Source organism: Prunus avium, chromosome 2 (genome assembly GCF_965620075.1).
Source record: "Prunus avium chromosome 2, drPruAviu1.hap1.1, whole genome shotgun sequence".
Taxonomy (NCBI): Eukaryota; Viridiplantae; Streptophyta; class Magnoliopsida; order Rosales; family Rosaceae; genus Prunus; species Prunus avium.
This window is the reverse complement of record NC_142285.1, coordinates 40,028,782-40,040,781: the sequence shown is the minus strand read 5'-3', so window position 1 is coordinate 40,040,781 and position 12,000 is coordinate 40,028,782. Positions and strand designations below refer to the sequence as shown.

Sequence of the window (12,000 nt, the reverse complement as noted above, 5' to 3'; positions counted from 1 at the left end):
CTCTTGGGCTACAACTATATTTGTTTTTGCCTATTCTGCCTTTGAGAAGAAAATGCTCAATTTCCCTATTTAGAAATGTCTAAAACATTCTCACCCCCAAAAAAAAAAAAAAAATTCTGTAAAAAAATTAATGAAAAGATTAAATGGTAATAAATCAATTTCGAAGCTAAAAGGACAAAACACCCATTAATAGTGGTGGAGTAGTGGTACCATGCCAGCTATCAAAAAGAAAATGACTTAACCACCAACATATACATGGATGGATGGATCTATCGAATCTTAGACTTTTTCAATTTTGGGATGGAAATGCATTAACTTCGACGACCCCGCATAATTTACCTACATCTTCATGTCGGCATCTTTTCTTTTCCAATTCTTTTTTTAATGCTTAATCTTGATCATTTTGTTAAGGGTTAAGTGACCACCGATAATTCTCATTTGCTTACGTATTAAAGAATCTCAACTCATAAGGAGCTTATATTTAAAGTAGTTAAAAACAATTACTCGTGTACCTGAAATTATGTATTCGAATTCCTCTCCCTGCTATGTAGTAAGTGAAGATTAAAAGTTAATGTATATTACAAAAGGTGATCCCACTGGCAAAACTCATGAGTCATGATGAGTCAATGTCATGGCTTCAATACAAGGCAAAGCTAAAACATAATCAACACTCTCACTGATTAGTAATTAGACATGGACCTGCATACAGCTGGTGTTGTTGAAGCCACAACAAAAATTTAAACAGAGATGCAGGGGGGAAGTGCCTTTATCCTGAAGTATTAGGCAGCTCTAAGTTCACACAAACTGAAACCGCATTAGAAGCTTTACAGATTTGAATTTCTCTCCCTTTTTATCATAAAGGGGCACTGCCCTAATCCCGGGCTTTAGCTCGGAGACGGGCAAACAGTTTTGCCCCCCAAAGTCATCTTTCTCAGACCTGTCATACTCTCGAACTTCGATTCGAAGTATGGCAAGCTCTGGAATGGTTAGAGGGAATGTAAACTCTTCATCCCAAACAGGTATCCAGTCATCCTCAATTATCTTTGTTTTTTGCTTGCCACAATCAGCTGGCACTCCAACAATATAAACCTGCCATAAACCCCAACACAAAGACTTTCAGTTGGCACACACCAATGGATTAGCTTCCAAGTTGAACATCCAAAGAAACATAAAATTAGCTTAATACAAAACAAAATTGATCTGACCTTGGTGTAAAAGTCTGGTGGGGAGAAGGAATCAAAGTGTGTTCGGCTAAAATCCAAGTGCCATCCAGTTCCCATGTATACTTTTACCTGTCAAATATCATCCATGTTTTGATAGACTGAGACCATTGCAAAACTGCCAAAAATGAACTTCACTTTTTAAGTTAAAGAAAATATGCTCACCTTCAATGTCTTTTTCACTGTCAAGGTCTTTTTAGGATCAAAAACCTCATAATTTGAACCCTTGTGCATCAAAAAGTCAGGCTTTTTTATATAACCACACCCTCCATTGGCTCTAAACATCCCATGCATCAACCAATTGTATTTGTCATTTCCCTGTTAAAGAATTTTTGACATGTTAGTAGGTTTCTATATATCTGTCAAAGATAGAATTATATTACTTTAGAAAACAAATAATCCCTTTATTTGGATCTTGGAACCTTGAACTTGCAGCTAACCTCTGACCAAACAAAAAAGACTTGAAACTAACCTGCATATTAAATGCAACCATTTGAGCTCCATGCATCCACCCAACATGTGGTTTGTAATTTGAGGAGTTGAATCGAGTTCCTTTCGGGTACACCCTTAGAATATTCTTACTTGTGAACCTAGAGAACATAGCACAACAGCAAGTTACAGAATCATTAAGCAGTAGAACAACACAGATATTGAAGGGATGAGTTAACTTTGTGCAGGTACTACCTTACGACATCAGTTCCGTGATCCTCAGCAGCCTTTTCAAGTTTCTGTTCGCTCAAACTAAGACGTCGAACTTTATCACCAACAGCAAGAGCATCCTTCAATTCACCCGAAGGTTTTCCAGCATGAATTGTAATAAGACGTTTGTACTCAGGTGCTGATTGTTGGAATGATTTGGCTTCAGCTGCATTGGCCTTGTCAATAGCTGGCTCACCATCACTCCCACTCTGTAGCCAGTAAAAGAAGTCATGTGAAGAAGCCAACCCAGAAACCAAATTGGGAGATAAACTAATTGCATTTGCATTTCTCAGCTCACCTTTTCATCTTCTTCAGATGAATCCTTTGATCCACTGCCTTCTTTTGGTGGTTTTGTTGAGATAATAATTCGATTTTTTAAAGATTCAGGTGATGGGAACTCTACCATCTGGTCTTCTGCCACCGGATAATACAGCGTGTCTCCAAATGTTTGGATAACCATCTACATTTTGCAAAATCATAAATTCAAGGTCACAAAGAAGAAGATGCAAAATTTAACTAAAATTGTAAACCTTTATAGACAAGATTTGAATAGACCATAAGTAAGAGATTATGCAAGAACTAATGGACGCTAACCTCTGCAACTTTAGCCTGAAGCTTGGGAGTAAGGTGGTCTTCGAAAGTTATAACGACGGGGTATGGAGATTTAACAAAAGCATGCTCTTTTATGGACTTCAAGCATTTGACCAATGTCACAGGAGTGGTCAAGGTCCTGCAGTGCACAGAATTCATTTAACTTTGTTTCAATTTATTTAACCAAAACACCAATTAAAATGAGATGGATTTTGTAATGAGCTGAGCTAGTGGTTAAGTATAAGTACCTTCCATGAAGAACTTGAACATCATCTTTGGCAGAATTTGGCCATAAATCAAGTTCAATAACTTTGACACCTTTTTCCAATGCCTTGATGATTGGGACATCACTACAGTCACTACTAAGTTGATTCCCAGTAAGGTAGGAATTGTGCCCTGTGTATATGAAGTAATGTGATATTGGAGCAGTCATGTCATGGTGTATCTGCAATCACATATACATTTGTCAACAACAAACCTAATATAATGCTAATGTGGTGGTCCCTCTACCAAACATAAGTTCTTAAAAAATAAAAACCTTATAACAAACCTAATATAATGCTAACGCGGCCGCGAAATGTTTTCTTACCAGACTTATGTTATTAGACTAATATGCTCCAAAAACAACATTTTTTATCGTATTTTTCGAGTGGCAATATCAAAACAAAACAAAAAATGGGTGTGAGTTTGTGTTTACCTGTTTTTTCGTGGGTTCTTCTAGAAACAGGAAATTGAAGAAATCGTCAAGGGTGAGGCCCCGCACGTGCTGGTGGTGGTGGGCAACCTCGCCCGGGTGGCGTCGCGAGAACTCCTGAAGGATGCGGTGGGCATCGGAGGGAGTGACGGCGTCGGCCGGCTCGCCCTGGTGCTCCACCAGGAAGCTCCGGAACTGGTCCACGGACATGAGGTCCCCATCTTGCGCGAACTTGGAGAAGATTGCCTTGACGTCGGGCGGTGGGCCCGCCTCGCTCGCCTTGAACTTCCTGTTGAAGCACTTGAACATCTTGTAGTTGTAGCTGCTATCCCCCATTGCCTTGTCAATCTGCTCTGTTTTCGATTTCGATTCGATCTTCTTCTCGGTTTCGTTTTGTAGCGTTTTTTCAAGTTCTGGGTCGTTGGTTCTTCTCGGGATTGGATTGGATGAGAAAGTAAGAGAAACAGGGGAGTAACAGAGACAATGAAACGATGGAGGAAGAGGGAGAGAGGGAGTGCCTAGAATTCAGGTCGATCGTTGGACGTTAACAACCAATCAACTTCTCTCGTTTCAAATTATTATACTATTTTATTTTTAAGTTTCTAGGGGAGAGCCCATTTCAATTTACGCGTCCAAGAAATAAAAAAACAAAAGACTTAAGACTTGACGAGGTTGTTGTCTTCTTTCCAGTTCCTTCAATGACTTTTCTTTTCCAGTCGCATTATTTTACACTCTTCGTTTTCTTTTCATTTTTGATAGATATTTTACACTCTTCTTCTAAACATTTTTCTTTACACGTTGGTTGGTCATGTCATGATGAATAAATTCCGTCCTATTCAGAATATATCAACCAATTTGCCAACCACATTGCAAACTCATACCAAGTTCGTCAACTGTTCTGATAAAATTTTGCAAACACCTTCTTTTTATAAAAAAATATACGTGCGGTAGTCTTAATTTTTTTAATACATGCAAAAGGGTAAAACACACTGCCTTAACCAACTATCCTAACGCACTTCTACACAAATACCCTAGTTATTACAAAGCATTTCAAGGATTTAGAATATATTAAGCCAAGTCAAATTGCAAGTGTTTCCTTTATATAATGATATGGATATAAATAAGTATAAATGCACAACTGCTGCCTTGCCTGTTGGTGAGAGTTATTGAATATATTTTAGTACTGGAGTAGGTAGGTGGAGATTGATACAAGACAGATCTGCCTGCAGCTGCCAATACTTTTGGATCAACCAAGAGGCAGGATCTGAACAATGAAAAAGTTAGATAATGACAAAACTCGGTCTTAAATCCACTTGGCATAATCGGAAGCATGTAAGAGATAGTTTAGCATGTCCCAGTCCCACGTGCAAAACAAGGAAATACGACACCTTATCTGTCCACTGTACTGAATAGTTAACATTTCACCCGCCAATAGTTTAGGGCAACCTAAGTAATAATTAGGGTTATTTTTCTTTCGCCCCTTACAGTTTGATTGCTGCTTCCTCTACAAAAACTGTTCTAATCCAATCTCCGAGAGTAGCTTATACTCGGAAGTTGTAAGTTTGAAGAAGATTATAATTAGAAACTGAAATGTCGAAGTCTAGCGTAACAAAGGGACAAGGACTATTTATTTTGTGTACCCAAAAGAAGCTCAAACATAGACGAGTTACCATACCGACCCAAAAAAAGAGAGGCTTGGTTTAGACGTCAGGACAAGGCTTGATAGTTGGGCCCAGCTTTCAAACATACGTTAATCCAGTTGACAGGCCCACATACACAGATATACAGTCGCAGACTCACAAGCGCAGCGTACAAGTCTACCAATGCAGTGAACCAGCGGACTTGGAAAGAGGACGCAGAGAGAGATGACCACCAGTAGAAGGTTGGTTTCGGCAGCAGCTGTTTTGTGGGTTTTGCTGCTCTTCGGCACCTTATTTGTAATTGTGGTAGAAACTCCAACGCTATTTGTTGTTATTTTTTGCAATCTTATTTTCTCTTCAAGATACATATTCTCTAAATTGTTTTACGATTGTCTTGTGATTTGATTTCAGACTCGATTTGGCGACGATGGGGCTCTGCACGAGCCAAAAATTGGCAAAACCGAGATCCTTGAGGTGGGGATTCTTGTTCTTAACAACCAGTTTTCTGTGGAAACCAATTTCCAGTGCTTATAATATTTGGTGTTTCTATGTTTGACAGGAAGAGGATTTGGAGCAAGTGACCCACAAAGTTTACTTCGATATCGAAATCAACGGAAAACCCATTGGTATGAATTCTTCGTCAGATGAAAACCCATTGTTAATTTCTCCCACTAACTTCTAAACTTCAATTCAAAGTTTAGAATTTTGTGCTTGTGGGGTAGATTACTTGGCAGAGGCAATGTTGTTTCCTTTATATTATTCATGTACTATTTTGCTTCAGGTCGCATAGTCATGGGTCTCTTTGGAAAAACAGTTCCTAAAACCATAGGTGGGTACCCCAGTAAAGTGCAGACAATTTTCTTTTGTGTGTGTGTCCATTGAGATATATTACTACGAAAAGAGTTAATCAAAGTTGCCTGTTTCAAATGCAGAGAATTTTCGAGCACTTTGCACGGGTAGCCAAGTAACTTTAGCTCCCTTAGTGTGATCTTTGATTATTTGCATGGAAGCCACTGCATATTTGTTGTTGTTATTTTAACGAGCCCTCGGGGTTTCAGGGGAAAAAGGAACTGGAATGAGTAGGAAGCCTCTTCACTACAAAGGAAGTGCATTTCATAGGATTATTCCCAGCTTTATGATACAGGGAGGCGATTTTACTCTTGGTGATGGACGAGGTGGAGAATCAATTTACGGAGATAGCTTTGCAGATGAAAACTTCAAACTACAGCACACTGGGCCAGGCAAGCTAAAGTCCTCCATATACCTAGATAGTTTCTTGCAAAATTTCTTCCAAAATGACGACTTATTGAGCTTCAAGTGAAGCTAAAACTCCAAAATGTGCAAAGTCTATTCTTGCCTATCTGAATCTTAAACTCTCTGTCTGACAAGCAGGTATTTTGTCAATGGCAAATGCCGGGCCAGACACGAATGGATCGCAATTCTTCATTACAACCGTCAAAACTAGCTGGTACGTTTCTTTATTTCCATTTATGGGATGGGAATATATAATCCTAGAACTCGCAACAAGATTGATCGAGTCGTATGATTACGAAGTAGGTTATGGTTCTGACAGGAATGCTTTAGCCTCCATCTTTGAATGGAATGTTTCTAACTTGAAATCCTACATTTTGCTTTGCTTTTGATTTTAAGGTTGGATGGGAGGCATGTCGTATTCGGCAAGGTGCTTTCTGGAATGGATGTTGTGTACAAAGTTGAAGAAGTAGGACAGAATGGGGTGCCTAAGAGTAAGGTTGTCATTACAGACAGCGGCGAACTTCCATTGTGACTTCATGTACTAATGTTCTTTCATACAAATGTTAAGCGGATTCTTCTTTCTTTGTTCAACATAACATATGTATCTGTTCATGTTACACAATACTGATATGTGTATTTACTGTTATTCAAAAAGAGTCTTTGATTCAGTTACTTGGCTAAGTACAACTTAAGACTGGCTCACTTCTTCAATTACATCCTTAAAACATCACCCCAAACAAGAACTTGGTTTATTAACCTCAAACATTTTTTGTATTTTTAGGTCTCAAACTTGGACAATTCAAATTAAACATTCTATCTTGACCTGCTGATTCTGAGCAGGCCTTTTAATATCACAAGTCCAAACCTATGGAATCTGTTGAACTAACAAGGAGGGCGTGTTCTTGACCCAAAAAAAAAAAAAAACAAGGAGGGCGTGTTAGCAAGAAATACGAGCAAAAAAAACACACAAATTGCATAATACAACAAACCAATCAATGCAGCATATTATTGGTTCATTGATTTATTATTGACCAAAAGGGGTAACATACTCAAACACACACTTTTCTTTTAATACAAGTGACAGTCTAAACTTTTTAATACAAGTGACAGTCTAAATTTTTACAAGACTTAGTTGCAAGTCCAAACCAAACCAACTGGCCTAACCCGCGCTAAAACCCAAACGACTCAAACACTATTATTACGACACTGCAAAAACCCTAGCTGTTTGCGATTATTGAATTCAACTCAAATTCCAAAATGATGATGGGGTTGGAGTACATTCTACTGAAGAACGACACTAGTTTGTGGGCTCGGCGTTGGCGTTGTCGTTGCGGTGGTGAAAGAAGGTGGAGAAATTGGAGGAGAGGTCGGAGTAAAGCGAAACGACCTTGGAGATGTTGCCGTTGATCTCTTGGATAAGACCCACGTTCTTGACCATGTTGTCGGCAACTCGAGAGCGGTGGTTGTCGTTCACCTGCTGGATCAGGGCTCGGTTCCGATCCAGTACGGACTGTACCTCGCGGAACCTGCGGTTAAACTGGTCCCACACCTCCGCATCCTCGGCTTCCTCTTCTTCGTCGACTGAGGGTGAGCCCGAAACGCTGCGTTTAGTTGGGGTTTCATGGTGGTTGAAGTCCATGCTCGATTCCGCTCCGGAGGAGGAATCCCGGGTGGTCATGGGCATGGAAAACGTGCGCTATTGGTCGGGTCGGACAAGGAAACAAACATCTAGCAATCAAAAATATATCACGAGGGACCGCAAAATAAATTTCACTCTTTGTTTGCCTTAAAGATAAAATGATAAATGAATAGGTGCGTGCTAGCAATACTGAGTGCAAATAATTATATAATGATGTTTAATTAAAATTACAATGATCTCATTAACTTCCAGCAAAATTACCAACTAGCTTTTCCAATGTAGGAAAAATTACAAATTGGGACAATGATTCAGAAAGGATGGATCAGATGAGAGGTAGAGTAGAGAGGGTACAATACGACTAATCAGTTGGCTTCCTTCCTCTTCCTCCCAAGTACAGAAGCTCTCTCAAATCGGGGGCCACCTATCCGCCACTTCTTAAAGGCCGCCATTGACGACTGAGCTGCCTCATACACTAGAAACAATTGTGTAACCATTTTGAGTTAACATTCATATAGAAGAAGTTTGAGAGACAGTGATGAAAGATATGATAAAACATGTAGGGTGATATAAATCTTACGATTGGTTTCTTCTTTTGTTAAGTACGACAACAATTTTGAATGTGCTGTAAATGCTGCGTTATGTGCCTTTGCCAGGATTTTCTGATACCTGGTCCTAAATGCAGATAATAGGAATGATCCCATGTCTCTATCACCAACCCTATCCATCCAAATGATTCAAACAAAATAAAGAAAAAACTAGTTAGAATCAGTTTGTCTGGCCACAAATAGTACATGTGAACAGCACAGATTGTTCAGTGTCCAATTTACCACCCAAAAACAAGAACAGAAAACAAATCATCCAGTTGTATTCCTTTGGATTCAGACAAGAAGCATCAGTCAACACTAGATACCCTCCTACCAGATCATAAACCACACTAGGCCAAGTCTACAAAGTGAAGGTCCAAATGTTAAACCAAGACAAAAGTGCCAAGCCAATCAATAAATGTCCAATTCTCAACGTTATACATATTGGTTTTTCTTTTTCTATTTTCGCTTTTGGCAATTTTCTCATTCACTTGTGTGTCAGATATACACATTAATCTATTGTTTAGACCTGGCTTTCATAGGAGAAACTCAGGGTTTTATATCCCTTGACCAGAATTTTCAATAGCATGAACATATGATGTTGGAGAAATTGAATTACTTCAGGGATAGTTTTCACAGTGAAAAAAGTTAATCCAGAATGGGAGTCTTGTCATATACCATTTTCTCAACCCTCTACCACACTAGGGTTCGTTTATATGAAATATCCACCTATTAGAAGATAACTCAAAGAAAAGCATAAAAAGAACACACTGATCAAGTTATGTATACAAGAAATGGGTGGGAGAGAGACTCACAGCGGTGCTATCTTGCATCCAAATTCATAGAAGTATAGACATCGAGATCTTAAATCCACAGATGCACCATCAGCCCCAAGTTCCAGTTTTGTTCTGACAAAGGAAGAAATCTACAAGAGTTAAATATGTAATACCAATCACTAATTTTGAACTTTGAACTTGAATCACATAAGTCACTCTTCATGCCTTCCCCAAAATCTAATACATGCCTTGGGCTGGCAGCAACTATGTTTGATCAGTACCAACTAATAAATTCAATGATATGACAATTAAAACACAATATAACGCAGAGAAGAAATGTCTGGATATCAGATTTCAAAGACGGAAATAACTGAAAATCAATGACCACTTGCCAGAATGAAACTCCCTGCAACTCAGCCCTAAAAAATGGCCATAAATTATTTTTAAATAAACCTATACAGATCATTACCTTTGATTGAAACATGCAGGAACCTTCATCTTTGCTACTTTTCTGAGGTGTAACTCATGGGCAAGCCAGTAAGGTAGCTCTACCTTTGAACCGGGTTCAACCTGAAATACAGGGCCAAGAAGATATAAGAAAATATCTCACAAAAACCATTCACTCCAAATCCACTCTGGTCACTTACACAATGGGTTTCAGCACTAGGATCAATATCAACCCCATTTACTGCTTGCTGGAAAGCAACTGGGACACGCTGCTTGTAAACAGCAAACATGTTTAGAATACAGAATTAAAATGACTAAGTAAATAAAGCAAATGGAGTTTAGATTTCAAGGATACAAAGAGACGGGAATTAACCTGTTCTTCCACAAGAATATCATCAATGTCATAGTAACTTGCCATTTTCAGAAAAGATCCCACTTTCCGTACAATGCTCCCTCCCTTCTCCTGGACAGACTCCTGCAGCAACGGAAATGACATATAGAATATAAGGCTAAAATTTTGACATTGTAGTTTAATAAAAGGTATTTGAACCAGTCTAAATTGCTTAGGATTTCCCATATTTATGTGACATGGTTGCATTTGAAAACCCAAATTTGGGTTTACGATGTGTAATTGGATTCTATAGAGATATCGAACCAACGGATTCAAGATTTCTTGTTTATGCAATTCAAACTGAAAGGATACCAAATATCAACAAGTTATGAACTCTATGAAGCATTTTGACAAACAAGTTGCAGGCAAGAAGCAGACCTTATTTTTTTTTCGGTTACATAGAAGCAGACCTTATTGATTTCATAGAAGAAGCATATATAATTCTTTTCTTTCTTTCTCTGGCCGAGTATAGGGTAAAGACTAAAAACTCAGAAAAAGAGATAAAACCCACAAATACCCAATTGGTAAAACATACATATCCAACTAATCCTAACTTTAAAAGCAAGAATCAGATCAAGCCGACCATGAATCTACAGCATCACATAGCTAGCCAAAATATGGAACTAAAATTCTCTAAAATCCAATCTGAAATGACGATATAGAGTTGAAACTAATTATATCGAAGTTCAGAATTACCTGAGTTCTTGTTTCCCTTTTTCTTTTTTGGGGGTGAAATCTGTGGCCGACGAGAGAGATTTAACTAAAACGGAGGGAAGAAGACGATCCAAAAATGAAAATGAAATGAAAAGGAGGGAAACTCAAAAATATTGGAAGAGGGGGGTATTCGTGTGTAACGCAGTGTACCATTTTTGCAAAAAGTTTACGAATCAGACACCGATTTACTTAACTGAGCACGTGTCTAGTTACGAAGACCTTATGGTCTCTTTAAACGAGGATAGATTTAGTTCAGTATAAACGTCCATAATGACACCTTCAAAGGAATATCTTAACGGTAGTCAATAGATTTCATCCTAAAGAAAATCCTATGCCTAAGATCATCTGAAAGTTACCCACGACGGATGGAGGAATGAAGCCTTCTATCTGGAGAGAGGACATTAAACATTTTTGCCCTGAAATAGATGGATCAAATAATATTGTATGAGCTATTGACTGAAAAACAAACATTCTTCACAACTGAATCAAAGAAGGGTCACAAACAAGCATGATTAAAAGGGTTTGATTATGTGCCAGATAGGCACACCTGTATCAAACCGGAAAGCCCTCTAGCGTCACGAACATCAGCGAAATCAAACCAACAAGATCTGGCACCCTTGATCTTGTGGTCTTAGATGCATGAGAAAACAGCAGACCCTGTTCTGTGTTAATTATGCAAATGCAGCCCATGTCATGTGCATTATATCTCAGGCTGCCATTTTACCAAAAACAACTATAGTTCTTAAGGAAAATGAAAATGTTTTGTTTAAACAGGTTACAGCTTTTCGTGGAGATGTCATCAGAGATTCCAAAGCCCTCCAATTGGTCCAATTGGTGCTCATTTAGTAAGTGTTGAACATCTTCATTATATCTACTGTTGGTTGTTGCAAGGCATTACAAACATGTTTGAGTTGAAATTAGTCCCACATTGGAAAACTAGAGTTCCTTGAAGATCTTTATAAAACACACTCTTGGACAAAATATAGTTTGGATCGGGAAATGCAAGTGGCCCAATTGAGTGGCTTGTGGGTTCGGCCTTTCAGTCAATGGTTAATTAATATATATTTAGTTAATCAAAAGATGGGCCTTAGGCCTTAGGGCCTCTTGGGCTCTGTGAATAAAGAAATACTTTAATTAACATAATGAATGGTAATTATTATTTTTATTTCATCAAATATTTAAATACAAATTATTCACTAAGTAAATAGTAATTAAAACGTAACTACTAAATAGAGTAATTAAAAAAGAGAAATCAAGATTATGCTATTCAACGGGTATAGCCGGGCGGCTATACTCTTTAAAATTTTCTTTTTTACTCAATAAATAATATCTTAGCCTTGTCTAAATACTT

At 38.3% G+C, this 12,000-nt stretch overlaps 4 protein-coding genes across 7 annotated transcripts; 1 reads left to right on the top strand and 3 right to left on the bottom strand.

The window, feature by feature from the left end:
* Positions 1 to 555: 555 nt before the first annotated feature.
* LOC110749744 (phosphoinositide phospholipase C 6) lies at positions 556 to 3,883 on the bottom strand. Its single transcript, XM_021949917.2, has 9 exons — positions 3,208 to 3,883; positions 2,759 to 2,955; positions 2,514 to 2,649; positions 2,218 to 2,379; positions 1,905 to 2,128; positions 1,693 to 1,810; positions 1,386 to 1,538; positions 1,206 to 1,292; positions 556 to 1,089 (listed from the first exon to the last, which is right to left on the bottom strand). The coding sequence occupies exons 1-9, from the start codon at positions 3,538 to 3,540 to the stop codon at positions 796 to 798; spliced, it is 1,704 nt and encodes a 567-aa protein (XP_021805609.1). The 5' UTR covers positions 3,541 to 3,883; the 3' UTR covers positions 556 to 795.
* A 1,105-nt stretch (positions 3,884 to 4,988) lies between these two features.
* LOC110749745 (peptidyl-prolyl cis-trans isomerase CYP19-4) lies at positions 4,989 to 6,770 on the top strand. 3 transcript variants are annotated; one of them, XM_021949918.2, is made up of 8 exons: positions 4,989 to 5,150; positions 5,256 to 5,318; positions 5,404 to 5,470; positions 5,626 to 5,673; positions 5,777 to 5,800; positions 5,903 to 6,085; positions 6,237 to 6,312; positions 6,495 to 6,770. In XM_021949918.2, the coding sequence occupies exons 1-8, from the start codon at positions 5,070 to 5,072 to the stop codon at positions 6,628 to 6,630; spliced, it is 678 nt and encodes a 225-aa protein (XP_021805610.1). In that variant the 5' UTR covers positions 4,989 to 5,069; the 3' UTR covers positions 6,631 to 6,770. The 3 variants fall into 3 exon arrangements, with proteins under 3 accessions (XP_021805610.1, XP_088104498.1, XP_021805612.1); XM_088248372.1 differs by lacking the exon at positions 5,777 to 5,800; XM_021949920.2 differs by lacking the exons at positions 5,626 to 5,673; positions 5,777 to 5,800.
* A 299-nt stretch (positions 6,771 to 7,069) lies between these two features.
* ELF4 (EARLY FLOWERING-like protein (DUF1313)) lies at positions 7,070 to 7,936 on the bottom strand. Its single transcript, XM_021949868.2, has one exon. It carries the CDS (start codon positions 7,780 to 7,782, stop codon positions 7,396 to 7,398), a length of 387 nt encoding a protein of 128 aa, XP_021805560.1. The 5' UTR covers positions 7,783 to 7,936; the 3' UTR covers positions 7,070 to 7,395.
* LOC110749705 (DNA replication complex GINS protein PSF3-like) lies at positions 7,916 to 11,030 on the bottom strand. Of its 2 annotated transcripts, none has more exons than XM_021949867.2 (7): positions 10,632 to 11,030; positions 9,918 to 10,019; positions 9,745 to 9,813; positions 9,567 to 9,667; positions 9,137 to 9,229; positions 8,315 to 8,454; positions 7,916 to 8,209 (listed from the first exon to the last, which is right to left on the bottom strand). In XM_021949867.2, exons 2-7 carry the CDS (start codon positions 9,960 to 9,962, stop codon positions 8,100 to 8,102), a joined length of 558 nt encoding a protein of 185 aa, XP_021805559.1. In that variant the 5' UTR covers positions 9,963 to 10,019; positions 10,632 to 11,030; the 3' UTR covers positions 7,916 to 8,099. The 2 variants fall into 2 exon arrangements, with proteins under 2 accessions (XP_021805559.1, XP_088105853.1); XM_088249727.1 differs by lacking the exon at positions 10,632 to 11,030 and adding an exon at positions 10,346 to 10,571.
* Between the last annotated feature and the right edge of the window lie 970 nt (positions 11,031 to 12,000).

Bases quoted from the DNA above. Each gene is read 5' to 3' on its own strand.
- LOC110749744 (XM_021949917.2), bottom strand. From the start codon at position 3,540: ATGGGGGATAGCAGCTACAACTACAAGATGTTCAAGTGCTTCAACAGG. The intron at 2,129-2,217 runs GTGAGCTGAGAA...TACTGGCTACAG, and splicing joins CATCTGAAGAAGATGAAAAG to AGTGGGAGTGATGGTGAGCC. The intron at 1,090-1,205 runs GTCAGATCAATT...GGTTTATGGCAG, and splicing joins CACCAGACTTTTACACCAAG to GTTTATATTGTTGGAGTGCC.
- LOC110749745 (XM_021949918.2), top strand. From the start codon at position 5,070: ATGACCACCAGTAGAAGGTTGGTTTCGGCAGCAGCTGTTTTGTGGGTT. The intron at 5,801-5,902 runs GTAGCCAAGTAA...TCGGGGTTTCAG, and splicing joins TTTTCGAGCACTTTGCACGG to GGGAAAAAGGAACTGGAATG. The intron at 6,313-6,494 runs GTACGTTTCTTT...TTTGATTTTAAG, and splicing joins ACAACCGTCAAAACTAGCTG to GTTGGATGGGAGGCATGTCG.
- ELF4 (XM_021949868.2), bottom strand. From the start codon at position 7,782: ATGCCCATGACCACCCGGGATTCCTCCTCCGGAGCGGAATCGAGCATG.
- LOC110749705 (XM_021949867.2), bottom strand. From the start codon at position 9,962: ATGGCAAGTTACTATGACATTGATGATATTCTTGTGGAAGAACAG. The intron at 9,814-9,917 runs GTTAATTCCCGT...GTTTACAAGCAG, and splicing joins ATATTCTTGTGGAAGAACAG to CGTGTCCCAGTTGCTTTCCA. The intron at 9,230-9,566 runs GTAATGATCTGT...TTCCTTTGTCAG, and splicing joins CCTGCATGTTTCAATCAAAG to AACAAAACTGGAACTTGGGG.